The 26,185-nt window shown below is 48.6% G+C and overlaps 12 protein-coding genes across 12 annotated transcripts; 4 read left to right on the top strand and 8 right to left on the bottom strand.

Annotated features, from left to right (window-relative positions):
- Positions 1–368: 368 nt before the first annotated feature.
- On the top strand, positions 369–1,919 carry FTJAE_7294 (sugar transporter; the record flags this gene model as incomplete). The annotated part of the gene is made up of 2 exons (XM_037353996.1): positions 369–419; positions 474–1,919. 2 exons carry the CDS (start codon positions 369–371, stop codon positions 1,917–1,919), a joined length of 1,497 nt encoding a protein of 498 aa, XP_037205596.1.
- A 430-nt stretch (positions 1,920–2,349) lies between these two features.
- FTJAE_7293 (beta-mannosidase) lies at positions 2,350–4,944 on the top strand (the record flags this gene model as incomplete). The annotated part of the gene is made up of 1 exon (XM_037353995.1): positions 2,350–4,944. The coding sequence occupies one exon, from the start codon at positions 2,350–2,352 to the stop codon at positions 4,942–4,944; it is 2,595 nt and encodes an 864-aa protein (XP_037205595.1).
- A 1,083-nt stretch (positions 4,945–6,027) lies between these two features.
- Positions 6,028–7,479, top strand: FTJAE_7292 (uncharacterized protein; the record flags this gene model as incomplete). Its single annotated transcript, XM_037353994.1, has 3 exons — positions 6,028–6,586; positions 6,647–6,732; positions 6,784–7,479. 3 exons carry the CDS (start codon positions 6,028–6,030, stop codon positions 7,477–7,479), a joined length of 1,341 nt encoding a protein of 446 aa, XP_037205594.1.
- A 541-nt stretch (positions 7,480–8,020) lies between these two features.
- Positions 8,021–9,244, bottom strand: FTJAE_7291 (gpi anchored protein; the record flags this gene model as incomplete). The annotated part of the gene is made up of 2 exons (XM_037353993.1): positions 8,021–8,937; positions 8,992–9,244. The coding sequence occupies 2 exons, from the start codon at positions 9,242–9,244 to the stop codon at positions 8,021–8,023; spliced, it is 1,170 nt and encodes a 389-aa protein (XP_037205593.1).
- A 453-nt stretch (positions 9,245–9,697) lies between these two features.
- FTJAE_7290 (tetracycline resistance) lies at positions 9,698–11,010 on the bottom strand (the record flags this gene model as incomplete). The annotated part of the gene is made up of 2 exons (XM_037353992.1): positions 9,698–10,435; positions 10,489–11,010. The coding sequence occupies 2 exons, from the start codon at positions 11,008–11,010 to the stop codon at positions 9,698–9,700; spliced, it is 1,260 nt and encodes a 419-aa protein (XP_037205592.1).
- Positions 11,011–11,753: 743 nt separating this feature from the next.
- Positions 11,754–12,798, bottom strand: FTJAE_7289 (uncharacterized protein; the record flags this gene model as incomplete). The annotated part of the gene is made up of 5 exons (XM_037353990.1): positions 11,754–11,878; positions 11,934–12,086; positions 12,144–12,447; positions 12,500–12,709; positions 12,766–12,798. 5 exons carry the CDS (start codon positions 12,796–12,798, stop codon positions 11,754–11,756), a joined length of 825 nt encoding a protein of 274 aa, XP_037205591.1.
- An 880-nt stretch (positions 12,799–13,678) lies between these two features.
- On the bottom strand, positions 13,679–14,843 carry FTJAE_7288 (archaeal flagellin n-terminal; the record flags this gene model as incomplete). The annotated part of the gene is made up of 3 exons (XM_037353989.1): positions 13,679–14,055; positions 14,106–14,261; positions 14,309–14,843. The coding sequence occupies 3 exons, from the start codon at positions 14,841–14,843 to the stop codon at positions 13,679–13,681; spliced, it is 1,068 nt and encodes a 355-aa protein (XP_037205590.1).
- Positions 14,844–18,015: 3,172 nt separating this feature from the next.
- FTJAE_7287 (uncharacterized protein) lies at positions 18,016–18,538 on the top strand (the record flags this gene model as incomplete). Its single annotated transcript, XM_037353988.1, has 2 exons — positions 18,016–18,379; positions 18,429–18,538. The coding sequence occupies 2 exons, from the start codon at positions 18,016–18,018 to the stop codon at positions 18,536–18,538; spliced, it is 474 nt and encodes a 157-aa protein (XP_037205589.1).
- A 246-nt stretch (positions 18,539–18,784) lies between these two features.
- On the bottom strand, positions 18,785–19,557 carry FTJAE_7286 (uncharacterized protein; the record flags this gene model as incomplete). The annotated part of the gene is made up of 4 exons (XM_037353987.1): positions 18,785–18,842; positions 18,899–18,978; positions 19,034–19,219; positions 19,273–19,557. The coding sequence occupies 4 exons, from the start codon at positions 19,555–19,557 to the stop codon at positions 18,785–18,787; spliced, it is 609 nt and encodes a 202-aa protein (XP_037205588.1).
- A 1,159-nt stretch (positions 19,558–20,716) lies between these two features.
- On the bottom strand, positions 20,717–22,315 carry FTJAE_7285 (uncharacterized protein; the record flags this gene model as incomplete). Its single annotated transcript, XM_037353986.1, has 1 exon — positions 20,717–22,315. One exon carries the CDS (start codon positions 22,313–22,315, stop codon positions 20,717–20,719), a length of 1,599 nt encoding a protein of 532 aa, XP_037205587.1.
- Positions 22,316–23,422: 1,107 nt separating this feature from the next.
- On the bottom strand, positions 23,423–24,616 carry FTJAE_7284 (uncharacterized protein; the record flags this gene model as incomplete). The annotated part of the gene is made up of 2 exons (XM_037353985.1): positions 23,423–24,211; positions 24,266–24,616. 2 exons carry the CDS (start codon positions 24,614–24,616, stop codon positions 23,423–23,425), a joined length of 1,140 nt encoding a protein of 379 aa, XP_037205586.1.
- A 757-nt stretch (positions 24,617–25,373) lies between these two features.
- On the bottom strand, positions 25,374–26,027 carry FTJAE_7283 (P-loop containing protein; the record flags this gene model as incomplete). The annotated part of the gene is made up of 1 exon (XM_037353984.1): positions 25,374–26,027. One exon carries the CDS (start codon positions 26,025–26,027, stop codon positions 25,374–25,376), a length of 654 nt encoding a protein of 217 aa, XP_037205585.1.
- Positions 26,028–26,185: the final 158 nt, after the last annotated feature.

Genomic DNA, 26,185 nt, shown 5'->3' with positions numbered 1-26,185 from the left:
TTAAGCATTACCCAGGTCTTCAAATCACCAAGGGCGACCCCATGATAAGCTTCATCCCCGCATCCTAGCGTAGCCAAGAGCGGAGTCCATCTCGAGCGGCACTTCACCTCGTCACTGGGAGCTGATTGGCTGTCGCTATCCGGGTAGGCATTATCCAGCGCTGTTATCTAGCCTTGACCACTTACGGAATAGTACGACAAGCGAGTTAGATAGCCTCCTTCAACGAACCACCGTATTACCTAGCTCAGGTTGCAATAGTCTATCATTAGACAAGCCATGGCAGTGGTACGAGTATTTGAACCTTCCAATGCGCCCATGAGATCCAGATATCACCACCTTTTACAGCAATTAGCTTCTAGTACGACAGCATGGCACTCATCAAGTTTCGCGGCAAGCCACTTAGTGGCTACAACATTCTCGTACGTGTCACTCCATTTCTGTTACTAGACGAAACCTAATCTATGTACCAACAGATCATTGCCTTTGCGACTTTTGGGAGCATTACCTACGGATACTGTTCCGCCATCATAGGATCAACCCTCGGCCAGCCATCCTTTCTCCATTACTTCGGTCTCGATACAGCCAGCAATGCAGCTGCTCTCACCGGCGCAATCAACGGGCTCTTCCAGGGCGGCGGCCTCATCGGCACCTTGAGCTTTGGAGCTGTCGCTGACAAGTTCGGTCGATGCAAGGCCATGTTCCTGGCAAGCCTAATCGCTATTATTGGTGGTGGGCTTCAGGCTGGCTCTGTCCACTTGGCAATGTATCTCGTCGCAAGATTTCTTACAGGCCTCGCTATCGGCGGACTCGTCATGCTTGTGCCGCTTTGGCAGAGTGAAGTTGCGCCTCCTCATGCTCGTGGCCTCCTCGTTGGTCTTCACGGTGTTTCGATCTTGGTCGGATACTCATCGTCAGCTTGGGTCGGGTTCGGCTTCTACTTCGTCAATGCAGACGGGGCTCAGTGGCGTCCTCCTCTGGCTATACAGTGCTTACCTCCTCTGATCCTGGCATGCGGTGTCTACTTCATTCCTGAGTCTCCACGATGGCTCATCGACAACGATCAGCATGAGAGAGCCGAAGCTGTTTTGCAGCGCATCTACAGAGATCCAAGCGATCCTGACAACCATGCGGCCAAGGCAGAGTTTGCTCAGATTCGCGCTCAGGTAGAGCTTGAGCGTCACTTGCCATCTTCTTGGGCTTCACTCTTCACCGTGCCCCATTATCGGAAGCGGGCTCTGATTGGTTTCACCACTCTTCTTGCTGGCCAGCTAACAGGGACGTCTGTCATCAACAATTATGGACCTTCACTGTATGCGGCTCTTGGACATGGTGCTTCTGCTAGTCTCGCACTCTCGGCTGGATGGTTGACCGAAGGACTAGTCTGCAACGCTATCAATGCCGTCCTTCTTGACTACGTCGGAAGAAAATGGCTGATGGTCACGGGCCTCATTGGCTGCGCCATCTCACTTCTTGGTGTGAGCATTATGGTCGCTCTCTATGGAGGCACAACTAATAAAGGCGGCAACTCCGCCGGTGTCTTCTTCTTGTATCTGCACCTCACCTTCTATGCCACCTGCATGGATGCTTCGACTTATGTCTACGGTTCTGAGATCTGGCCTACTCATCTTCGAGGAAAAGGATTTGCGATATCCTGTGCTGGTCTTTTTGTTGGTTCTCTCACTCTTCTCGAGGCTGCGCCTACGGCTTTTGAAACCATTGGTTGGAGGTTTTATCTCATCATGATGGCATTCACAATCATTTGCGCGATTATCTTCGCCCTGTTCTTCCCTGAGACTAAGGGAATGACCTTGGAGGAGATCTCAGCTCTCTTTGATGATGAAGTTGCTATTGAGGCCTCGAGTGATACTAAGACTTTGTCTATTACCAGCGAGAAGGAAAAGGTAAAGACTGAGGCTTAAATATACCGGAATCTCTTCTATATTGTGTCTGGGCTCGAGATATATTTCATTTCGATAACGTTAGTCTTTAGTTTATTGATATGAGTTGAACATATTTACGTTACCCAATAACTATGTGCAATTGAGGCCCGCATATCGTGACCATTGGAAGGTATTTCTCGCACTGCAGCTAGCGCGGATCTACATATTACCGCCGTAGTGAGCTGTTGGTGGAGATGCGACACTTCACCTGCCAATGTAAGACTGCGCACGTCTGATCTTCAATCGTGTTCTCACGGATAAATCACCGACTGGTTGATTAATCCACTTCCGGTGTAACCCCCATAGTCAGAACATAAGTTGTAGGTTCCCCGCATCGACTGCCCAACGTTCTTCAGAGGAGACACCTCATTCACTACTCTCAGCAAATATCTTTTCTCTCGCAGTAATAATGGTGCGTCAAATCCACTTGGATAAAGGTTGGAAATTCAAGCAAGTCAGTTCTCTCAACGATGGCACTGCTTCATCCTTCCTACCTGTCGCCCAGTTCCCAACTGTCGCTCATATTGATCTTTTGCATCATGAGTTGATTCCTGATCCCTATATTGACATCAACGAACTGAAGTGTCTTTGGGTCAATGATGCTGACTGGACATATCGTACCGAGGAGATCTCTCCAGTCGGTCTGAGATCAACTGAAAAGGTTGAACTTGTGTTCGATGGCCTTGATACGGTGGTTGACGTATATCTGAACGATTCGCATATCTTGTTCAGCAACAATATGCACAGGTCTCATCGTATCGATGTCACCGACATGCTGAAGGGTAGAGAAAAGCCCTCTACTCTTGAGCTCAGATTCAGAGCTGCTCCAGCATATGGCCGTTCGGAACGCGAGCGTATTGGATACAAAACGCTCCAGGAAGGAAGAGGCGTCAGCTTTGGCGGGTCGGAGAGACTCTTCGTAAGAAAGGCTCAGTACCACTGGGGCTGGGACTGGGGACCATGCGTTAACACTAGTGGTCCCTGGAAACCTATATACTTGGAGGTCTACGAGTCACGCATCTGTGATCTCAAGGTCACCCAGGATGTTGCCCCGGATCTCTCCTCTGTCGACATCAAAGTCGAGGCCCAATTGGAGGGTCACGACGGTATAAATGAGGTTCAAGTTCAGTTACTGGACGTTGAAACAGGAGCCATCGTTGTTGATGATAAAGCATCAAAATCGACCAAAGGCGCTCTATCATTTACGGTCAAGCTCAACAAACCAAAGCTATGGTACCCATTCTTGTATGGAGAGCAGAACCTCTATCTCCTCCAAGTCAGCATTCCCAATCACACTGTGAGCAAGAAGTTGGGCATCAGACGGCTTCGCTTACTGCAAAATCCGCTCAAAGACCAACCAGGCACTTCATTCGTCTTTGAAGTCAACAATATTCGTCTCTTCAGTGGAGGCTCATGCTGGATCCCCGCGGACTTCATGCTACCCAGAGTGTCAAGAAGTACCTACGAGAAATGGATCACTCTTGCCAAAGCAGGAAACCAGTCCATGATTCGTGTCTGGGGCGGTGGGATCGTGGAGAGCGATGACTTTTATGACATCTGCGATCGAGAAGGCATCATGGTTTGGCAAGACTTCCTATTTGCATGCGGCAACTACCCAGCCTCGCCGGATTTTGTCGCCAATTCCAAGATCGAAGCGGAGCAACACTTGCAGCGTGTTGGCCACCATCCCTCTCTCGCCTTGTGGTGCGGAAACAACGAGGATTACATGTGCGCGGATGGAGATCGGTGCTGGGATGTTGACTACAGTGACACGACTGGTCCATGGGACAAGACCACGTTTCCAGCACGTGAGATCTACGAACGCACTCTCCCTTCCGTCATCAAAGCATCAGGCACTGATGTCCCATATTGGATTAGCTCTCCTTACGGCGGAAGCTTCTCCAACGACACAACCGTTGGTGACACGCACTGCTGGGATGTATGGCATGGCCAGATGTCACCATACCAGGACTACAAGGCCTACATGTCTCGCTTCATTTCAGAATTCGGCTTCGAGTCAGCTCCCAGTCTCCAGACTCTCCACCGAGCCATCACTTCTCCCCAAGAGCGCCATGCACAGTCGAGGACCTTTGACGTCCACGATAAAGGCCCTGGTCATCAGAGACGCTACCCGATGTATATGGGCGAGAACTACCGCTTTCGCATGAATCCACTCAGGGACTTTGTGTACTGCACGCAGTTCCTTCAGGCGGAAGCTATGGCGTATGCTTATAACTGTTGGCGACGTGAGTTCCGAGGTCCTGGAGAGGAGAACTGTGGTGGTGTCTTGGTCTGGCAGCTGAATGACATCTGGCCTGGTATCAGCTGGGCACTAGTCGATGTAGACATGAATCCCAAACCTGCTTACTACATTACTAAGCGAGCGCTCGACAAGATGGTTGTTGGGATGGAACGAGTCGTCACAGAGAAGCCGCCTTATATCACCACTGGTTATCTCGATAAGAAGCATAAGGTGGACGTTTGGGCTGTCAACGATCATCTCGATGATATGAAAGTCAACCTAGAGGTCAAGGCATTTGATGTCCAAAGCGGGAAGCCAGTTGAATGGAAGGGTTCAGTCGCCTCAAAGGAAAATGTTCTGAAAGGCAACCGCTCAACTGAGCTTCTGGCTGGGCTTGACATTCCGAACCCCGATGAGACGGTCTTGGTAGCATATGTACGAGACGTCTCATCTGGAGAACAATTAGCCAGATGGGTGAGCTGGCCGGAGCCTCTCAAGTATGTGCACATGTCTTCTGATCTAAAGGTCACTACGGAGATAGTGGATGGTGGATCAGCAGTCCTTGTGAGAGCTAATACACCAGCCAAAGGAGTTGTGTTGAGTGCATCCGACAGTGATGGTAAAAGTCTGGTCTTTGACAACAATTTTATTGATCTGGTGCCAGATGAGGATGTGAGAGTTGGGGTAGCTGGCCTGCTTGGGGATCGTGTTGATGTTAGGTTTCTTTATGACTGGGAACTCGAACCGGGATTTCAGCTGTGATATGATGTCGTTGGAGTATGTTACTGGGCACTTATCATATCACATCACCAGTCGTTATTGGCGTTTAGTAGATAGCTGAAGTTATAAAAAGTCTTATAGTCCAGATTGAAACTGGCTTGGCAGATTGTGAGTCAGTCTTTGCCCCCAAGAGTCGGTGAAACAATGCATCTTTATTACAATGCATGCTCAGGTAGCCACAATTCGGTCTAGACTGGCTGCAATGAACTCAGGAATTGACCTTTCCGTCCCGACTCCACATAAGCCATACAGCTATTCGTCTAAAACTGTAGATATGGATTATTATAGGCAGGTCTAGAACACGTCGAGTGAGACAGTGCAAGGTCTTTTAGTGAGAAAGATTATTCTTATTCGCTGATGGGTTCAGCGAATAAGAACCAAGTTGGGCTGGCTACTGAGTATCCACTACCCATAGTACTCGAGGTCCCAGCCTAGGTCTAGACCTGGGCCGCAGCTTACTACCTGTACTTATGTTTCAGTTGATACGAGGACAAAGGCTAAGGAGCTAATAAAATATGCATAATTACAATAGGCTGGGCAATAGTGTGTATTATTACCCCGCTTTGAAGTTCAGCTTCAACTGGAAAAGCCATCGCCTAAAGCTAAGTGGTGACACGCCGACATTTATCTCACCGAGTGGCGAGAGGTTGAGGGCATCAAATCAATCAAGAAGCCAACTGCGTTACTAAACTCAGTATGGGTACACTGTGGTCTCGGCCTACACAGCCATCAGGCATCTTGAGTCCACAGGCTGTTCGAGACCAAATGTGCAACCCAAGAGGATTGACCTGATTCAGCAGTTAAGATGCCGATAGACCACGCCACGCTGCACTCGCCCATACTTGTAATCCTACAATACTGCGAATAGACCTTTATAATAATATATTTAGCCACCGAGCTTTAGTCACTTTATCTAGCTACACGCCCTAGTAGGTAAAGTATCTATATATATTTAGCAGCAGTCACGGTTAACTGCTTGACCAGACCTCAGCATTTGCCATCCTACTTCCAATCCTGTCAAGAAACCTACTCATCTTTCACTTTGTCCAACGCTTACAAGCAGTCATGGCGGCAGCCGCTTTTCAAGCCGCCGGCACTATCGCCAAAATCGCCATCAGTTTCATCGAAAAGGACCGGGCAGACTCAGCCGCCCAAGATCGCCAAAACCAGATCATGGGCGCGCTAAACGGCATACAAAATACTCTCCAGTCCATGCAGGTTCAACAGGAGAACCTGGCGGATATCGGGATGCTCTACTCTTCTCTCACATTAATTGAGGCCTGGAAAAATGAGTATCCCACTGCAGTCCAGAACCGTGATACCGACCAGATTAACAGCTATCTCCAAGCCTTCAACATCAAGGGTGAAGGAGGTGCTGGGTATATTGTCCAGAATATCTTCAGTGTTTTAACAGGGCAGGGGCAAACCACTCCTGGACAGTCTGGAGCAACCCCTCTAGTTCAAGTATGGCATGATCAAAGCTATGACAAGATGTACACTCCAGATACCAATGGACAGTTTACATTTACTCTTAAGAACTACCTGGATGACTTGGACCAGGTCCTCGGGTGGGTGCTCGGCGAGGCGGGGTTTGCTTTAATATGTCAGATAATCGCCTTACAAGGTCAGTCAACTTCTCTAATCTTACAAAAGGCGTATCACTCAGCTGACCCAAAAATAATAGACCTTGCGCATAAGACTACAGCCCCCGAGGAGATCGAAAATGAAGTTGAGCAGATTACGAACCAATTCACTGCCAACGCAAACGATGTCCTTGATGCAGTGTATTGACTATTTCCGCCATTTGTTAAGAAATTCAAGCTCAACTACCAGGACGAAGGGTCGAACCTGACGAATTGGTTCAGGATGTGGCGTACCAATTCACACGTCAAGAACTATAACCCTATAGCAGGTGGGCCGAACCCATTGGTGGGCATTGGTGACCCTAGACTAGGGGAACCAACTCCACTCGAATTAATTAAAGGTTACGCACCTAGGCTAGTCTTCGATGTCTACCCTGCGGCATGTGACGAAGCGGAAGGTATCTACCCTGAGGTAGAGTTCAGATTTGACGAGACAGACCACCCGTTGAAGGGTCTTGCCACAATTTACTCCCGAGCTGGTGGTCTCCCTCTTCTCATGTACAACGTTGAAGGGCGGCAAGGCTTGACGACGACAACGGATCCAAATGCAACAGCTGCACCGGCCTATTTCAGCCAAGTTTCACCGATTTCCTTTAATGTATTGCCCGTGAGCACGCAGTATTCACAGACTGATGCTCCTGCATTCGTCCTTGTATTGAGTCAAGGTATTGACACTCGGGGATGGGCTTGGGATGTCGGAAGCGCTTCACCTCTGGCGTACTGGATCTTGCGCGACGATGGAGCTCTGCAGACTACATGGGTGAGAACATTGGGTAGCCCGGCGGTGCCACCTGGCCAGCAGTCATCAGCGGCGACTGGACCTAATCCTGTAGATAACGGGCAGCACCCATCGCATTGGTTGGTAGATAACTGAGTTCAATATAGTGATGTGAGTTCTCAGCTGCAAGCCTGAATAGAAAAATCCATCTGGCTCGCAACTTCGACATTATGACACAATGCCTAGCCAACTATCCCATTTCGCACCTTGTCAATTATTTGGTTTAAATCTATTATTATGGTTGGGGACATCTAGACACCGGGTTCTAGTGTGAATGGAGTCTCATTGACTCGAATCAGCATCCGACTGACCAGAAGCCACTAGCGACATCAGGAATTCACACCAGAATGAGGCAAGAGATAACAAAACTTAGCTTAAATCTTAATTTAGCGAGGCCAGTAACGGGTAAGCAGATAGAGAGATGCTTAAATTCTTGGCTTTATGTCGCACATTTCACCTAATCACCTGAACAACAAAGTCTAGTTCTACGCTCTCCTTCCCCCTTCTTCTATCAGCAACCAGCCCTGGTCCCTGGAGCAACATCAAACTATTGACCCACTAAACACCTTCATTCAAAGCTGCTTGAACTATCACTGCGCGGTTTCACAGACCACTGAGAGAGTCCATCTCTGACAACTTAGGCAGAGCGAGTTCCAGTGGGCTGGCCAGCAGGAGGGGTTCCACTGCCCGAAGGAGGCTCACCTCCCTGGCCGCCGCCACCGCCTCCACCAATACCACTGTCCAAAGCATGACCACCATCGCTAGCCAAGTATCCAGCAACGCCGTAGTACTCATCCGAGGTATAGTCCGCAGTAGTGTTGATACCAATCTGAATCCAAGCAAAGATTCCATCCTTGACAGAGTCTCCCAGGTAGACGTACTGAGGGAAAGGGTCATAAGACTCATCGGCCTGGAGGACAGACCACATATCCTCCTCGTTGGTGGTCACTTCAACAGTGTTGGTGTTGTAGGGGGCAAGAGCTTCAACTTCCTCACGAAGATCCTCAGGCCAGAAAAGCTGTCCGATGTGCTGAACAGGGCTGTTGTAGACCTGAATAGTGCCGTTGGAAGAGACCGATGCATTGGCGTGAGTGAGGAGATGAGTATGGGTAGCACGTCCCTCATAGTGACCAGGGAAAATAGTCTCAAACTGAACAACACCATCGTGGTCGGTGATCTGAATACCGCGAAGGAAAGTGGTGTTCAGACCGGCTTGGGAGCTAACGCCGGAGTAAACACCAGTGGCATTGCAGTTCCAGACATCAGTAGCCAAGTTGGGGACTCCATTGCAGGTAGAGACATCGACGTATTGGACTTCGAGGAACAGAGGGACACCGTCACAGAACTCGGTTTCGATGACGTTGGATCGTAGATATTCGCCGACGATGTAGTAAGGACCGGCAGTGATCTCGGGAGAAAGGATACAGCTGGAGTTGGCGCCAAAGACTGTCTCGAGAGGAGTGAACATGTTGTTGTCCGAGACTCCAGTCTTGTTGTGGTTGACAGCCTCCCACTTGACAATATCGTCCTCATCGCGGCGATGCTTCTTAGCGGCTATTGCAAGATATCAGTACCATATAGAAAGTTGAAAAGGGATTTAAAGCATACCACTCTTGATACCAAGTCTCTTGCGGAGCTGCTCGACCTTCTCAGCTCGGCGAGCAATCGAACGAGCCTTCAACTCCCGAGCATGCAAAGAACCAGAACACTGGTTCAAGGACCTCTGGCCCAAGTTGGCGATAGTATCACGGGTCTGAATCTGTCTCTTAATCTTCTGATGATCATGCTTCTCACCAGGATGAGCAGAAACAAGACCAGCGAGAACGAAACCCGCTGAAGCGAGGGACTTGAAAGAAACCATGTTGAGTAAGGATTGATGAGTGAGAAGGTTGTAAAGAAGCATAATGAGAAGCGATTGAGTTGTCTTTTATATATAATACAGTCCCTCGGATTGGTGGCTCGGAGAATTTACAAGCTTGCACGTCTGTTACGCAATGCCGATTCGAGTGGATCGTCCGCCTCAGCCTTGGTGGCGGCATAATGAATGAAGCATTCGCGTTCTCCCACAACCCGAGAATTATGTGGAGTTTTCGGCTTTTTAGAAGGTTTCGGGAGCTAACGTAACCAAGATTAGGCATGCGCCACGGAAACATGTGGGGGAGGTGATCCGAAATTCAGAGGCTGTTACTGGTTGCGATGCGAATGCGCGGCCATCGGAATTAATGCGGTTTTGGTCCGTGGCCTGTAGATCCCTGACATTGTTTGAGAGTGAAGGGTTTGTTATTCTATTTCTAAGAGTTACGTAGCGGTGAGACTAATTCTCGCCATGAGCGCACTTGAAAGCCTCTATCATGCGCTGAGCCCCATCATCAGCGTACATCATATCTTCCATGTCAATGCTACTCTGGATATGCTCCAATGCTCTCGGTCGCATCTCCTTTTCATAAGCAGTAATAGCGCGCTCCAAAGCTTCTGCATCAGCCTTCTGATCATAGGCACCTCCAGCAGCCGCAGTCTCAGCAATGATTTGGTCAAATAGTACGAGCGCGTCATACATGGCTTGGTTCACGCCTTCGCCATTTGGAGTCGCGAGATGCGCGGCGTCTCCGAGGAGAACAACTCCCGGAACGCGTTTCCATCTGAGTCCACTACCGTATGCGTCTTCATTATTAGAAGAGAAGAGGGTCTTGTCGAGGCGATAAAGTGGCCAGGGTCGCCAGGGTCCCTCAGAAGCTTCGATTAAACGTTTCAAATCTTGTGTCCAATTATCGTAGAAGCCTCCAGGTCCGAGCATTGTTTTTCGCGCTTTGTCCATATCATTTGGATCAGCATCACCACCGGGACGCGTCAAGGATTCAGGTGCCACCACGCCCATGTATATCCGGTATGAGGCATCGGATAACTGTTGGACTGCGAGGGTGGATTTAGCACTCATTGCCATTGCTGTTCCTTTGCCTGCTATCTCTTGCGCGAATTTGTATTGTGAGTTGCCAGGGGATATTCTGCCTTCAATGAATGATTTGCCAGAATAGATAGGTTTAGCGTCAGTGACCTGTGCACAACGTTAGCTCGTGAGTTTGAGGAGTTTAGGTCGTTGATACTCACAACAGATCGCACTTTGCTCCAAGCACCGTCTGCTCCGACAATGAGTCGAAAGCCACTCTCGCTCGATCCATCGCGAAACTTGAGAGTCAAATCACGCGTTTCTCTGTTTTCTTTCTGATCAACGGTATCCAAAACCTTGCCCCAGCGAATACGCTCAGTTGGTAAAGAGTTGAGTAACAACTGTCGTAGCTGCTGACGATCAATCTCTGGTCTGTCTCCGCCGTCATCATCTCCAAACGAAGCACTGAACTTCCCTTGAAAGTCCATCAAGGTCATTGTCGTTGCATCGTATCGAGCTAATGACTTGAATTGGTCGTGAAGACCCGCGCGACGAAGCGCTTCTTGACCTGAATCTCTGTGGATGTCTAGCGTACCTCCTTGGCTTCTGAGGGTTGACGTTGGAGATTCGTCGCGCTCAAAAACGACGTAATTAATGCTTGCGGTTTGAAGCAGACGTGCTAGCATGAGGCCGCATGGGCCACCGCCGATGATTGCGATTGGTGGAACAGTTGAGATTCCCATGTTTGAGTATTTAAAGGCGTGGCGGGACCGAAAAGTGGTAGAGTTAACTCGAGCTGTTTACATAAATGGGCTCAAGAGATCTTTTATAATTGAGTATCGGGCAAATACTGCGTAGCGAAAAATATAGTTTGCTACCTTGCGATCCTCTATACGCGGTCTCACTTTATGAATGTAATTGGTTAGACAGGTACTCATTTCATCGTTCGGGCGTGAGTAAAACCCGAGGGGTCTTACGCGATGATGTCACGATCTGATTTTTGGCGTTGGTTCGGGATTTCCTAAGTCCCGAGCTGCAAATGTAAGTCTGGGCTAATAATCACGACAAGAGCTTATCATTGTCAGTTAGCTGATAAGAGAAAACTGCCTTTAATCTTACTTTTCTTGAAGCTTTACTCTCTTTATAGTTGTTATATCTTTTCACGATGTAACTTGCGAAAAGTGATTAGTTTACCCTACAGAGCGAGCATTGGACGCGAAACATAGCCACGAACGCGTGAACAAGCGAAACAAAGCCACAGAGATAAGATAACAAGCCACTGTCCGCCAAACACCGCAAGCAATATTCTATTATCAGAATGGAACGACCTTCAATTGACCAATTAATTATAATATCTAGTGCACAGAGCATGGGACAAGTGTAGCACAGCTTAAAACACTTTTATAGAAGAGAACAATAGATACTCTCACGATAGAGAAGTAGCAAGCTAAGTCGCTGTAGAACCACGTAAAAATATTGTCCTTCCTTAGTTCTTGATCTCAATCACCTCGCTCCTCGTCTCATGCTTTGGGGAGCGATCCACAAGTGGCTTCAAGCCTGGTAGCGCGACAACAGTAATAGCAAGCGCCATCTCAAGCATACTCATGGGGTCTAGAAAAGGATGTTAGATGCTGAGTTGGCATTGTTTCAAGGGAGGACGACTTACAAACAAGATTCTCTTGGCCAGTGCCAACCTTGAGAGTGACAAATCGCACAATGGTGATGCAGATAGTCAGAGCTCCAAGGACAAAGGTAGCAGTGACACCCTTGGAAGGCTGGAGAACACCCTGGACCAGCAGGATGAGAGGGAGGGCGTAGACTGTGGATTACTTAGTATCTGGTGAAACGCGACAGGAAGAAGGGAATGTAAACATACCAGCAAGATAACAGGCCAAGTTCAGTGTAAAGTTAAGAATGAAGGGCTCTGGTGCATAAAAGACACTGCAGGCACCCTCCTCCTGAGACCATTGAACCGAAACATCCTTTCCACAGAAGAAAGTATCATCCCAAAGGATCGCCATGTATGATGCACAAACAAAAGCAGTGATGCCATATAGAGCCTTTCGCATACCGGAACTCATGCCGGTGGAGGGGAGAAAGTAGGCCCAGTAGAACGCGAGCATGCTCATCTTGGGGAAGCCCATACCGACATCGTAAAAGTAGTTGGATGCGAATGAGATCTGGATGAAGAAGTCAGTCGTGTGATGCATTGTGGAGTTTGAATTCTCTTACCTTGGAGAGCTTGACAGACGTCTCATACTCATCCATGACACCCATCTGGAAGGTCAGAGTATCACAGATGATGAGGGCGAGAGCATCGACGGCGGATAGAAGGAGCAGGTAATCGGACCAAGTCAACTTCTCACGCGCACGGAAGAGACGCGCATAGATTCGAAGACCGACGAAGACATAAGAGGCTGCCAGCAAGATCCATTCCGAGATCTAAACACATGTGAGCACACAACCTAGCATACAGATGAATAACTGAAGTAACCTACCATGCAGTCCTTTCCATCAATGAAAAACGCCATTGTGAAATCCGATTGTTTTCCACCTCAAAAACAACGGGAAATAAAATGGTGCAACTCGCGGCAATGAGAAAAAGAAAAGGAATTAAGGTTCACAAGACTGCAGGTATACTTTAAAAATTTCCCAGTTCATGATGCTTACCTTATTTAATGCGCCGCATGGTTACAGCAGAAGCGGCACCTCGGCTACAGAAGAAAAAAAGAAAGACAGCATCGAACGAGGTTCTGCATAGAATGCAACAGTAAAAGGTCCCTGGGGTGAGTTTTACCCGCTGCAGCTCTACGGCACAACTCGGGCTAGGGAACAGAACGAGCAGCTTTAAGGGATTTTAATTCAGAGAGTGACGGGGGTTGGTATTTGACATGGGGGCTAAGACTGGAGGGGTTGTAACCGAGAGGTAGTCATTGGTCGGGTTGGGGTTCCGTTGATATGCAGACGAGAATAAACCTGGGACCAACGGATGTAACATGGGAAAGGATTTGACAGGGGACGAGTGGTTGAGACGATGTGTGTGTTGGTTGATCTGAGTTTTGTGTATTGTAATGGAGGGAGGGAGTCCTTTTTTTTTTTTTGACGCACCAATAAGGGATTCATCATATCTGTCAGTTGTTTCAAGGTTCTCACTACGTTTTAACAAAACTATGCGGTGAACTCAGAGCGAAAGTTAAGAATTAATGCATGATGATCTGATCTATGGTAAACTTGTGTATTCTATTTGTATATTTATTATACATAACTTGGGCCAGTCAGACCAGCTGTCATGTCACTCTTTATTCCCGGCCATTTCCCATTTTGTTGATCCATCCACCTGCATATCTAATGCAACGCTTACATCCATCCATCCACCTCTATCATCTTATCTTACAGCACACACACACTCCTTCATCCCCGTCCCGAATTACCCTGCCAGTCACCGTCTTCTCTTCGCTGGTAGGTCACACTTATGCGGGCCGACTTGTAGATACCTTGAAGGTTGGTCAGCTCCACTTCACTGCCGGAGTCTTCTTCGGCGCCCGCCGCCACGCGTGCCGTGGAGGCGTACAGTTCTCTGTGGTGATGGTCACGGCCGCTGGACAGCTTGTTGAAGTGACTCGATGTCGTCACTGTACCTGAGTGTTTGTTGTAGCCTGAGCCTGTCTGCGTGGTGTTTTGCTTCGAGGAGCGGAGGCCGAGGCCGTGGAGGAGGGATTTGAGGGCGGGAAGGGATACGACGACTATGGCGGCGGCGATCTCTGTCATTGAGAGGACGTCTGAGACGGCTGTTAGAAGGTGGTCTCTTAGAAGTGTTGAGATAGAGGGCTTGACTCACAGACATTGGTCCAGGCATGAATTGCCTCGACGGTTGCAAATCTTCCGATGCTTGCTCCCAATGTGATGAGTCCAGATGCAAAGATTGCGACCAGACCAGCCTTATACCGTCTACTGAGTTGCAGGCCAAAAAGAAGTGGAAAAGGTAGTGCAAATACTGTATAATGTCAGCGATTGAACAGAATTAGACAGAGATTGCTGTACCAAGCATGTCGGAGATGAGATTCATGACCCAATCAATCCGAAAGACAGTCTTCGAGTCAAACGTGCTGCAGTCTCCATCAATCTCCCAATTGACAGATACGTTGGCACCGCACCAAAACGTATCCAAGAAACATGTCGTGAGCATAAACGACCCCGTCAAAGCAGTAACTCCATAAAGAAACTTGCGTAGCAGTGGTAACGTCTGTGGAATAAGCTTAAAGTAAAGCGCCAACAACGCCAGCTTCGGAAAGTAGACACCCGTATCGTAGAAATAGTTTCCCGCAAACGACACCTTCATCAACGTGATCTGATCCTCAATACTCCGCGGCGGCGCACTCGGATCATACTCGTCCATTCCCCCCAAATTATACGCCGCCGTGTCGGTCCCAAATAATGCAGCGGCATCGAGGAGAGAGGCGACGAGAAACCAATCGCTCACGGTAAGACTCTGGTGTTGTCGTATTGTTCGAAGGGCTAATCGAGCGAGCACGAGGAGCGTTGATATTCCGAAGAGCACGGCCTCGATGGGCTGCATCGTAGATCGCGGTTAGCAAGCGAGTCATGGTCCTGATCTTGCCAAGGAATTGCAGATCTTTGCTCAGGCCAGATCGGAATGGTAACTTGACTTACAACCACGGCCTCTTTAGCGACACCAGCCATATCTCAAGATATCAGATACTTCAACTCATAAATGGAGAGATTCAAAAATTAAAAGACCAAGATTCAGGTCTAACGAGATGGGGTTGGCGTCGATTAAATGAACAGCCCAAGCATTTCTTTCTGTCACGTCCTGCATACAGCCTGTGTGCGGCGGTGCCGGTTCCGAAATATCAGCACATGAGAATCACTCACTACAGCACAATCACCATAAAAACAGCATCATAATCTTTTCACAAAAAGCATCCAGTGCCGGGGCAGGCACACACACCATCAACGGCCGGACCTTTTGTGAGACGGGTATTGATATGCAACTGGCTAAAAACTGTCAAATCCAGGGGTAAAGTAGTCAAAGTCAGATCGCTTAACGACGCCACCAGATACGGGGAATGCTGTTGGTTTACAAAGAACTGATGAAGCATACTTTTCTGGGAACATGCATGCACTGGTCCGAATCACTCTATCATTAATTTAACATGCAGACGGGGAAAAAGCAAGGATTCGAAACGGTCGGTGGAAAACGGAGTTTATTGGATGACAAGCAAATTCCGCAGGACCTGTCCTTCGGCCCTTTGACACGTACTGTTAGTAACTGATTTTCATGCGTCTGCGGCACAGTTCAAGGACATTATACGCTGGAGATAACATGTACCAATTGATGGGTGTTGGATCTCGTTTAGGGAGCTCGGAGGGACTTCCCCAAGAGATCGACACGCCAGAAGGAACCGGTAGAAATATGATCCCCGTAGCCAAGACTGTGATGGGAGCAAGGGTGTTGGCTAATGTGCTGCTAACCGAGGAGTCTCGGGCCGTAGGGGTTTGTTGGTTGCATGCCGCTTTTTCCGAGATCTGAAACGGGGAAAAAAAGGCGCTCGAGTGAGGATCAAGCTTTGCTGCAAGAGATTTATTAGCAGTGAAGTTTGCAGTGATCAGCGGTCAATCGTCGCTCGGATATATCTCCACGATTGAAGCGCAGATCACTGGACCGTCAACTTGGCTCTTGGGACTCTGTTAAAATTTCTGTTCTAGTAGCCGAAAAATTACATGCAAAACATCAAAAAGCAAACATGATGGGCTGATGCTCGATAATCGTGCCATGCCCCAAAACTAACCAGTCTCAAAACCGTCTAGTCAAACATTATAAAACCTCCTGCCAAACACTGGTCGAAACGGAAACAATCCCAGGTCCATGCGTTCCCACTAAGTTCTAGAGCTTCACCACGTTACACTTTTTAACCTTAGCTGAAAGCTTGTCTTTAGCCTCTCGCAACAGGCGGGCGCAAGACTCCTTGCCTTATTTGTCTAGACCAGTTACCGAGATTGCAAGCCTCGGGGACTTCTTTGTCTGGATTTATTCCCCGGCGGCGAAGCGGTTTATTATTTAAAGTCTTAAAGGACGCTTTATATGTCGTATTTTGAATGGAGTTGCCTGGAGGAAGGCATTTGGTGAAATCCGCTGCGGCTGAAGGCGATGTTACATCGGGTCTCGGGTTCGCATTCTAGAGACCCGAGTCTTGCCGCAGAAGCAAAAAGTTTGGATAAAATGGCATGTCAAAGTATAACGCGGAACCGGGTAACGTTCGAAAAGCAAGCATTAAAAAGTGTCAAATGCGATCGAATCATCCGGTTGCTATCTCGTAGGGTTTGACATGCCTGAACATCCAAGTAACACCATAAAAGTATACATTGTCTTGAAGAGTCGGCTTATCATGCACCGTCGGCATTTAGCAAGCTTAGATCTCTATATGTAGGCTAGCAGGCTTCTTCATACGATGATTAGTGCGGCACTGAGTGGGAAGCGACTGGTGTGGATGAGCTTGCGAAGATAGTTACCGTTATGCAGCAACAGGGGTGCAACCAACGGGCCTAAGATAAGAGAGCCTGTCAGACGGATCTGGCATTAAAGTGGTACGCTCGTGAAGCATAAATCATATAGTCCCCTCTGATGATTAGCATACTTGACAAACTCATCATAATTCTCTAGTAACTGTCCTCTGCTTTTGAAGCAGACTTTAAACATGTCCCAAGAAGTGACAGGCGGCTGTAAGTCCTCAAACATTCTAAGCCCGGACATCTACTGTAAAATATCTCAGTTCAGCAAGTCTGAATGGATGGAAAAGCATGGTTACGCTGGACCAACAGCGTGAGACTTGGTGACCGCTGTCAGCAGCCTCGCGCAGACATTGACGAAGTTAAAAGTCAAAACTTCAGTTCCCGGAGGGTCTGAGGACCTCGAACATCTCTGTCGGGAGTTGCCAGAGTTTAAGTAATACTGTGTCATAAGGTGTCATCAAAACTCAAATCTTGGTTGCCCAGATGATCTAGGTCACTGCCTTTTGTACCCCAGTCTTCCTCTCATCGCTTTGCATTTGGAACGGCGTTCACCCTCTCACATGAATGCAACGCTAAGACAAAAGGCAACCATTCAGTGCCTGTCGTTGTCGTAGGTTGCTGAGCCTCCCCTGACCGATGTGACATTCTGTACCTCGTTATAAGGTTTGACAGCTACCCGCGCTAACCAGAGAACTCGATCAGCAGCTGATGCTTCCCGATCATCTTGACCGCTGGTGCCACACCGTAATACGCTTATAAATTGCATTTAAATGACTCTTATGATGATCTGACGCGTCTTGTACAGCTGACAAGGGTGAGTTCTCTGAATGGTGGCGTGTTGTCAACTAACTTAAGGACCCCTTCCATAATCTGTGATTCAATGAGTTGACCATCGATAACTACAGGCACACGATGAGGGGCTTGACACTTCCAGTTTGACCACTTCGACGCCACAAGATGACCATGCCATCGCATTCTTGTCACCTGCGCTGCAAACCTAAACTTTAAGCTTATGGCTAACACTTGTCTATGGGGCTGAGATTGCCACGCCAGTTTGTTGCCCTTCGATGCAGACCGATGAGATATATTTAACTGCTACTTTCTGCAACGACTCTTGTCCCAAAGCAACATCGTCGAATATTATCTTCCTCCCTTGTATGTATGCCGAATTGATCGACATTTCCCCCTGAAAAAAAAATCTCCAGATCGACAACATCATGGCTACGAGGGAGTTACTCATCGTTATCCTCAATCACACCAACGAGGAGCTCATCGCAGAGTCCGAATGGCCACCTCTCAACCATGGAGAATGGACCAAGGCGCCAGACCTTCAGCCGCCGCAAACAATCCTAGCGGGCGAGAGTGGTATGCTGCGCTGCAAGTCGAGTCACATGGGCGGAGGTGTTGACGGTTCAATCACATACCGCATCGTCGGATTCGAAGGGAGGAACGAGGTTGCGTTTATGTGGAGCGTCCCGTATGTTGGGGCAAACAAGTTTGACGCCTGTTGTGCTGTGTCTGACTTTACGGTTGAGATCTTGGGCGGGCGGGGTAAAGAGGCCGTTGTTGTCTTTGTGTTTGGTGAGTTTGATACTTGTGGAGATGGTACGGAAGGCTAATAGTCTCGTAGGACCGGCGAAGATGGCAGATGTTAGCCCGGGAGATGGTGTGTGGGCTGCTGTGACTAAATATCCTGTCGAGTGCGCCAAGAGTCTTGTCGGTGGCTTCAATCGCAATTAAATTGACAAAGTTTTATTGGATTTGTGTGTCCTCTGCAAGTTTCTGTGTGATGATCTGAGCAAGAGTAACTGGAAAATAGTAAATGCATGCTGCAACTAGTTCAATCTGTTTATATCAAGGCATATTCCGTGAATCAAGCAAAGTTTCTCCTTCGGCTTCCGCCGTTTGTGGCTGCTTACCCCAAAACATCGACGTTAACCCGCTTGACCCCTCTCCAGGCTAACACGGTATGAGAGGGATTGTGGCCTAGACATTATCTGTTGGTTCAACATTTCGCTGATAACCATGGACCTTGGGGTCCCCTCTTGAGTGTGATAATCGTTAGTCCATGATCTAGATACCGCACTGGATCATGCTTACCTGGCAAGCTTTTCCGCGTGTTCTTTCAAATCGGTCTTTGTCTCGTCAAGCTTGATATAAGTCCGGAAGACATAAACACCCTGTATTTGGTCATGTCAGCTCTGTGGAGCTCTGATCAGAATGGGACTCACTCACGAGAACGCCGCTAACAAGATGGAGAAACCATGCAATGAATGCAAATGCAAGGGCTGTCCTCCACGAGGCACAACCTGCCGCGTCGATATTGACCGTCCCGATAGGTCCGACTCGCCAAAAGCGACCCCAGTAGTAGCCCCAGTAATTGTAGTACCAACTGGCAGAACAATTATGACTACCGGTTCTCTATGAAAGCTGGTCAGTGGGTGTTGCTAGCTGTCAGGGTGATGAGAGATTACAGTTTGTAGCAAGCAGTATGCGACGAGCCACATGACAAACATGACAAAGTCGAACGGGAAGCCCAGGAACATGGCCTTGAACGGTGGACAGAAACAAATGGAATACATAATGCTGAGGCACGCGACGACGATGGTGTAGATGATTCGCCCGTCGACATGAGCTTCTGCGATGCCCGCGAGGTAGCAGAAGCGAGACAGAATGCCCAGCACTATGATGGCGGAGGCGAGCTCGGAGAGGCGGAGAATAACAGAGATGACCTTATGGGCGACGCCGGTTTCTGCCATCTTGGATGAGTTGGGGTTAAAGATGAGATGTTGTAGGTTATTGAGGTTTGATGGTTTGCTACTCAGATCATCACAAGAGCGTAGAGCGAACAGTGTTATATATATTCATGAACCGTCTGAAGAATGGCTACACTGGTCCTAATTATAATGCAAGTATGTTTTGCAGTGATCTAGGATGTCCGGGCTCAGTATTATGTTCACTCTGTCGTATCATATGGCAAGCAGTTTCAGCCACCACAAACCCATTTCTTGAAGTGGTTTGGGATAACACTGACCATCACATGCAACAGAATGCAGGTTTGCAGCTGATAAAACAAGTCCTGTATCGTGGCGCTTGTCAGCCAGAGCGGGCACAGTGCAACTACATCCACGTACTGGAGAATAGCCGAATGGAACTAGATACGTAATAAGCCATAGCCTCAGTATGACGTGTCTTGTTAGTCTTGGCTTGGCTGAAAGAAACAAGCCTGGCAGGCAACTGGCAATAACATATGCTGTGGCACATCAAACACCCAAACCCCTCTGCTCCGTATATTGCGCAAACTCCTCATCCATCTTCAACTGGGTAAAGCAAGTCTCCCCCAAAACAAAGCAGACTTCAATACGACCACAGTCCCCAGAATTTCTAACTCCGGCTCTGGACGGAAGTACAAAGAAAACGCCTCCAAAGTTCGGAAATCGCTATCTTAGTGCAGGAGGCTTATCAAATCCAAAGTCATGGTTATCGTATGATCTCATGGTGTGCCAGTCAAAAGTCACATAGTCGAGACCAAGCACCAAACGCACATCTAGCTCAGACCACTGAAGATTTGAATACCCAGCCGCATATCTGATCAAGTCTGATAGATACTCTGAGTTAATAGAGTATTAGAGTCGGATCTGGCCTGAGAAGCCTGGACTGGGACCGTGTAGTTGCACGCCACACGATATATAGAATGACATCATGAGTAAGGATTCAAGCTTCTGGTTCCAGCCTTGTACTGCACTGTGCTTTGAGTAGTTGTATTTGCCTTCTGGGGGAACATATACTAGTCCTGACAACCGGCACTCTGAAGTCTCCTAGATCTAAGACTATCCAAGCTACCACACAAAATGGTCTGGACATGCTGACCTGCCGTGACCCCGCTTCAACATGGCTATCCAGTAGACGGTTAGACCGCTACCCAAATATGGTTCTCAAGTTGGACTTGGCCATGATGTCGATCCAGTGCACTTGACTACCAGCACCTTGGCCATCGTAAGCTGCCCAAACGGCCTGAACCAGCTGCTTGACGACCCTGATAGGCTTGGGAGGGAGACTAGTTTCCAATATGCTTAAGCGTTCGAGTACGAATCGGCGCCCTTGGCTAACTTCTATACAGCGCTTCGTAGTTACTGGAGATAGGAGCGTATTGTGACGAATGTCCCCGAACGGAGGATCTTGATGTGCTGCAGTTGGCGCGCTGCGCAGATCAGCTGATAATAAGTCGCTCAGCAGCTTCGGAGTATGCGTCTGAGGATTTATTACTGGTACATCAAACTTCATGAGAATTCCAGCCGTCAAGCACAAGAGGGGCTGAATACAACGAGTACCAGAGGCCAACGGTATCTTTTCTAGGATGCGGATGATATTCGAACCCAACTCCAGGACTCGGTACTCAGCGTCAACGAGACTGCCTCCATTCAGCGACGTATCCTGGTTTCTCAGATCAGAGAAGGTTTGGTACAGGTGAGCCGTGGCAGCCAGCCTGTAGGCTTCTGCTATTTGAACCAGGTGACTCTTTGGTGTCCAGGTATCTCCTGTGTCACAAATATCCTGTTCAGCTGGTATTGGGAAGGACTTCAGGCGCTGATACAGCTCCCGAGCCTCTTTGATATAATAGAGAGCGGCTTGAAGAGATCGAGAGCTCTGTCGATGATCATGGGTCATTCGGGCTCGGAATCCTTTACATAGAAGGATGGAGCGGAAGAAGAGCTCCATGATCTCGGTTGAGACACCTGTCCATGGATGCAGACTACTTTGACTGCTCGATGGTTGCGACGGCATAGCTGAAGAAGTAGCAGGAGGATCAATAATTTCCGGGTCTTGCGCGTCAATGATACTACACAACATGTCCCAATACATAGTGCTGTTATTGAAAAACAGTAACGCATCTTGATCATCTTTAGAGAGAAGGTGTTTAGATTGCTTATAGGACTGGAGTATCGTTTTTGTCTCCTTCAGGAACGGGAGGCCAAACTGTAGTGGGTCAGTCCAGCACGCCGAAGTGCCGATGCAGAACATTGACAACAGCAGATGTCGTGGAAGAACCTGAGGGCACAGAGTCTTGCTCAGCTCCCTCCTAATGGCTTGTATAGCTGCTAGCGTCGTACTTATAGCAATGCCTCGGAAGTGCGGTAGATACTCCGCTAGGTATGCAGCGGCCATACTCTGTAGACTACAGGCCAGTCCTTCGGAGTACGCAAAGGCCTCCAAGGCTACACTGCGATTGAGGTTCTTGGCTGAGTCAAAAGAATTCCATGTTGCACAGACTGTTTGAAACCAGTAGTCGATCAGAAATGTGGGAGTGTGTGTCAGAGTCTGAGGGACGCCGGTATTGTAAAGGGTCACGGTGGCTTGGGATATTGACTGTGAAGCCTCCTCAGGAGATTGATAGGACGATGTCATGGAGAGTGGCCCTTGGTCCTTTGTCTGTTCGATAAATGTCTCGTTGGAATAGCTGGGTGAAAGGATGTCAACGTGGCATGGGTTTAGGACAAAGCTTTTGCACGAATCCATGCTGAAGTTCAAACATGTATCAAATGATCCGCAGTCATTAAACCACTGACTTTCATCCACAGCCCATGGCGCGTAAGTCTCGGCGTCTTGAATGGGGAGCCCGAGATCCATCTGTACACTTATTTCCGGGCGGTCAAGTGTTGGAGACGTGGCAAGAAAATCGACAAAGCATTCTCCATGCAGATTCAAATCTTGCACAAAGGAGAGTTCGGAATCTTCGAATTTGCCTGCGAGAGTAGTGTGTGGCCAAGCACCCTGTTGGACGTAACTGGAATAATCACTCGACTTTCGGCCATGAGTCGAGCTCCTGCTCGAGGTGGACGGCGTTCTGGTGTTTATGCTCTTATATCTGGAGCTGAGCTCATGTTTCGCTGACCATTTCAAGTTTTGCTGATACCCGGGGCAGCAAACCTGTTGGCTGGTGCACATGATACATTGAGGCCTTGTCTCGTCGCACTTAACCTGACGTTTGTTAGTCGTTCAAGTCCGGGACTTCGAAGTCGAGATAGACAAACACATAAGAACGTACCCTCTTCAACTTGCAAGTGATACACCCATGACGGGATTTCTTCGTGCCCTTCTGCGACATTATCGTGGATACTTGAGATGAAGTTGTATTTGGTGTGAGCTCTAGATAACTAGAGGGCAGTGACAACGCATGGCCCTAGATAGGCTGGCAGAAAGGAGGGGCCTAGATAAGTGCGGTACACGTCCCAAACTATAAACTAGTCTATGTGAACTAGTTCCAGAGATAAGAGACGAGGGGTCACAAGACCTCGTTAAAGTGCGGGGTTGCGAGTTTGAAAAAGGCGTCGGGAGATCATAGATAGCGGCGGAAGTGCAGTGAGTTCCATGTGCGGGATGCTAGATATGTCTCCCCGGCCACGTGACCGCGGAGATTCGCGCAACGAAGCCATCTACATTGAAGTCACGTAGGTATGACAAACCGAAGGCATCAGCTTTGTAACTTGTGATGTAGCATTGATAAATTAAAAAATAAATAAATGAAAAAAGATCTGCGAGTCTTGACTAATGAATGTAAACATCCGCCTGCATTTGATACAATCGCCCCAGTTACGCCCAACGCTTGAACTCCCGTTTCTTCTTTTAGGCATCCTCGAGATAGTCCCGAAGGATTCCATCCGGCATCTCCATCCCCAGCATGTTCTCGTCTCGCTCGAAAAGCTCCCACGATGTCTGTTTGAGATAGTAAACCTGGTCCTTCACCCAGCCATCTATCTCATCCCTATTCAATTCCGCATTCCCCGCTCTCTGCCTAGCAACGCGTTCACACGCCAGATTGACCCTGTCCCGAAGTCTCTTCAACTTGTAGTCCAGGTGAGCGTACTTGAGGGCATTCATGTCCTCGTTCTCAAAGTCAGCGCTCTTGAGGGTAGTCCGGGTGTCGTCCAAGTCCGGGTCGGCGAAGCGGTAGCTGGTCACCATGCTCACCCTCTCAGCGCAGTTACTAGCGCGAAGAGCGGCATGTTCTAGATTGCCGCCCTGCATGAGCACTGCTCCGCCGAGGTTAGCGCCGCGGGCCTTGATCAGGTTCCCTGCGCCGGTTCTGATGGCTGTCTCGCCGCCTTCCATGTTGCTGATATCGCTCAACATAACGACACAGACAACTGGAACTTGGTCCTTGTGCCAGGCATCAATAGCCACATCATCCCATTGGGACTTGGGGATGCTAGTCGCGGCTTCGGTCGGTGGCAGTGGTTTCGCGGGGATCTCGTTGTAATTGTAAACTCCCGCCTTTCCACCCTCGCCCAGCTGGACATTAACATAACCTATGTCGCAGTGTCGTTCGAGGGGCTTGAGGCCGGTACCGAAGGCCTGGTCGATGGCCGCTTGGGTAGCAGGGTGATACCAAGCTTGTTTAATAAAGCTAGCTTCCTTAAAGCAACTAGGTCAGTGTCATTATTAGACCTGGGACGGCTGTGAACTTACTTCAGAGTTGGCAGAGTGACCCCCAATGTAGCAAGGTGCTCGTGACCACGATCTCATATACTTATCCAAGAACTCCTTGCGGAAGATCTCCCGCCGCATGACACGCACGCCCTCTTCCGAAAAGAGCTGGAAGGGCTCTGTGTAGCATACATTTGGGGCGTTGCGTGGCTTATCGAGCCCCAGCTCAGTGAAGGAGTAACGTGCCGTCGGAGGGATGAAGTTCAGATGGATCTTGGGATCAAAGCGAGGAGGTTTGTAAGCTTCGACAGCTTGTTGGAGAGCATCGTCGATGGTATCTGTCTGCTGTGGTGTAATATCCACCGGCTGGACAGCTACTTGGACATCCGACATTTTGAATGCTTTGATTCGGTTTTGAAAGGTTAAGGATCTTGATGATAGCAGTTTGTGTGTTCAGAGATCTGGCTGAAGAATGGTACACCTATCTCATGTCCCAAGTCATGAATAAATATATGTTGCTCATGGGCCAGATATCTCTTGTCTCGGGGACGGTTATCAAAGAATTGGCTCTAGTAGACTAGTAACAGCGGCGTATCTCCCCTGTAACTAACCCTATTAGTTAAAGAAGCCCGGATAGACTTTCATCCCAATCACGAGATCGTCATAAATCACAAAGGATGTGACAATATGATAGGAGAATTGACTTTATGCTAGGCCGTGTTCGTGCAAAAGGCCCAGTGGCTTATCGCGCCGGTTGTGTAGTACTAACACAGTTAGTTCAGTTCCTTATCATACACACTTCATATGCAGGAATTGTCAAACCCCTGCAAGAACCCCAGATACGAATGCTTCCGTCATGATTCTGGCTCGCAAAGATCGGGCACGAGAGCCGATCTACTAAGTAGTAGCGAAACCTGAGCCTGTACTATGATGAACCTGCTTGGTGGAATGGTAATGTCGACCGATTTACCCGGCAGTTAGCTGCTTAGCTTACTATGTCGTGTCCTATCACAGTTCAGCACGTGCAATATTGCATTGAGCTAGAGATGCCGTCAAAATTCGGTACTATCATAATAAACACGAACTCTACATACCAATAGCTAATAGTGAAAAGTCCCCCCTAGCTTTTTTTTTTTATCTCTCTATTTGGCTACTGTCCATCGGATTGGCTCGTCAGAGATAGCCGTCGCTCGTTCCACTTGGCCCATACAAGCTCTGCCCGCTCTGAGATGTCCAACACCGTCCGAGGCACCACAGAATACTCCAAGCCAACCTCATCCAACATTTCACAAAAGTCGTCAAAGACTTGCATCCACTCTTTCTCGCTTCCGGGCATAAGTCGCACGCCATCATCCATCAACCACGGGGTGCCCGTTTCGCAGACCACGATCAGAGATCTCTCCATCCTTGCCTTGACTTGTTTCCAGGCTTCGAGTTGCTGCAGCCTTTGCACAGCTCCTGCGGCGGCATATCGTTTTGCGTAGACCAGTGGATCGAACCCGGAACGGTCGGATATGAACCAGCTGGAGGTCTTGAGAGCTTGCTTCTCGGCCGCTGCTTGCGCTTCGAGAATGAGTTGCTGGAGCTCGAGGCACCTGGTTTTGGAGGCCAGGATATCCTCGGCTGAGTATTTATGTTTTGCGAGAACAGTTCTGGCGACTTCAGAGACGATTTGTGGCTTATCGATTGATGAGTCGGCGAGCCCGTGCTCTAAATCATCTTGTAACCTGTTGACGAGTGTCGTCTTGCCTGTGGATTGAGGGCCGATAATGTAGATATTCGGAATATGTGCGCCTGAAAACATAGTGCTCTTGTTGATAGCCAAGGTGATGGCATTGCCATTTGTTGTTGAAGAAGTGAGGGGGTCAGCATGCCGTGTAACATCAACGCCCAATGATAATGACCGTGATTCACCAACAGCCCTGAGCTCATTTCCATTGGTTAAGCTCATCTGCACTGTTC

Source organism: Fusarium tjaetaba (assembly GCF_013396195.1).
Source record: "Fusarium tjaetaba strain NRRL 66243 chromosome Unknown NRRL66243_c0000146, whole genome shotgun sequence".
NCBI classification, from domain to species: domain Eukaryota; kingdom Fungi; phylum Ascomycota; class Sordariomycetes; order Hypocreales; family Nectriaceae; genus Fusarium; species Fusarium tjaetaba.
This window is presented reverse-complemented; position numbering and strand designations above follow the sequence as displayed.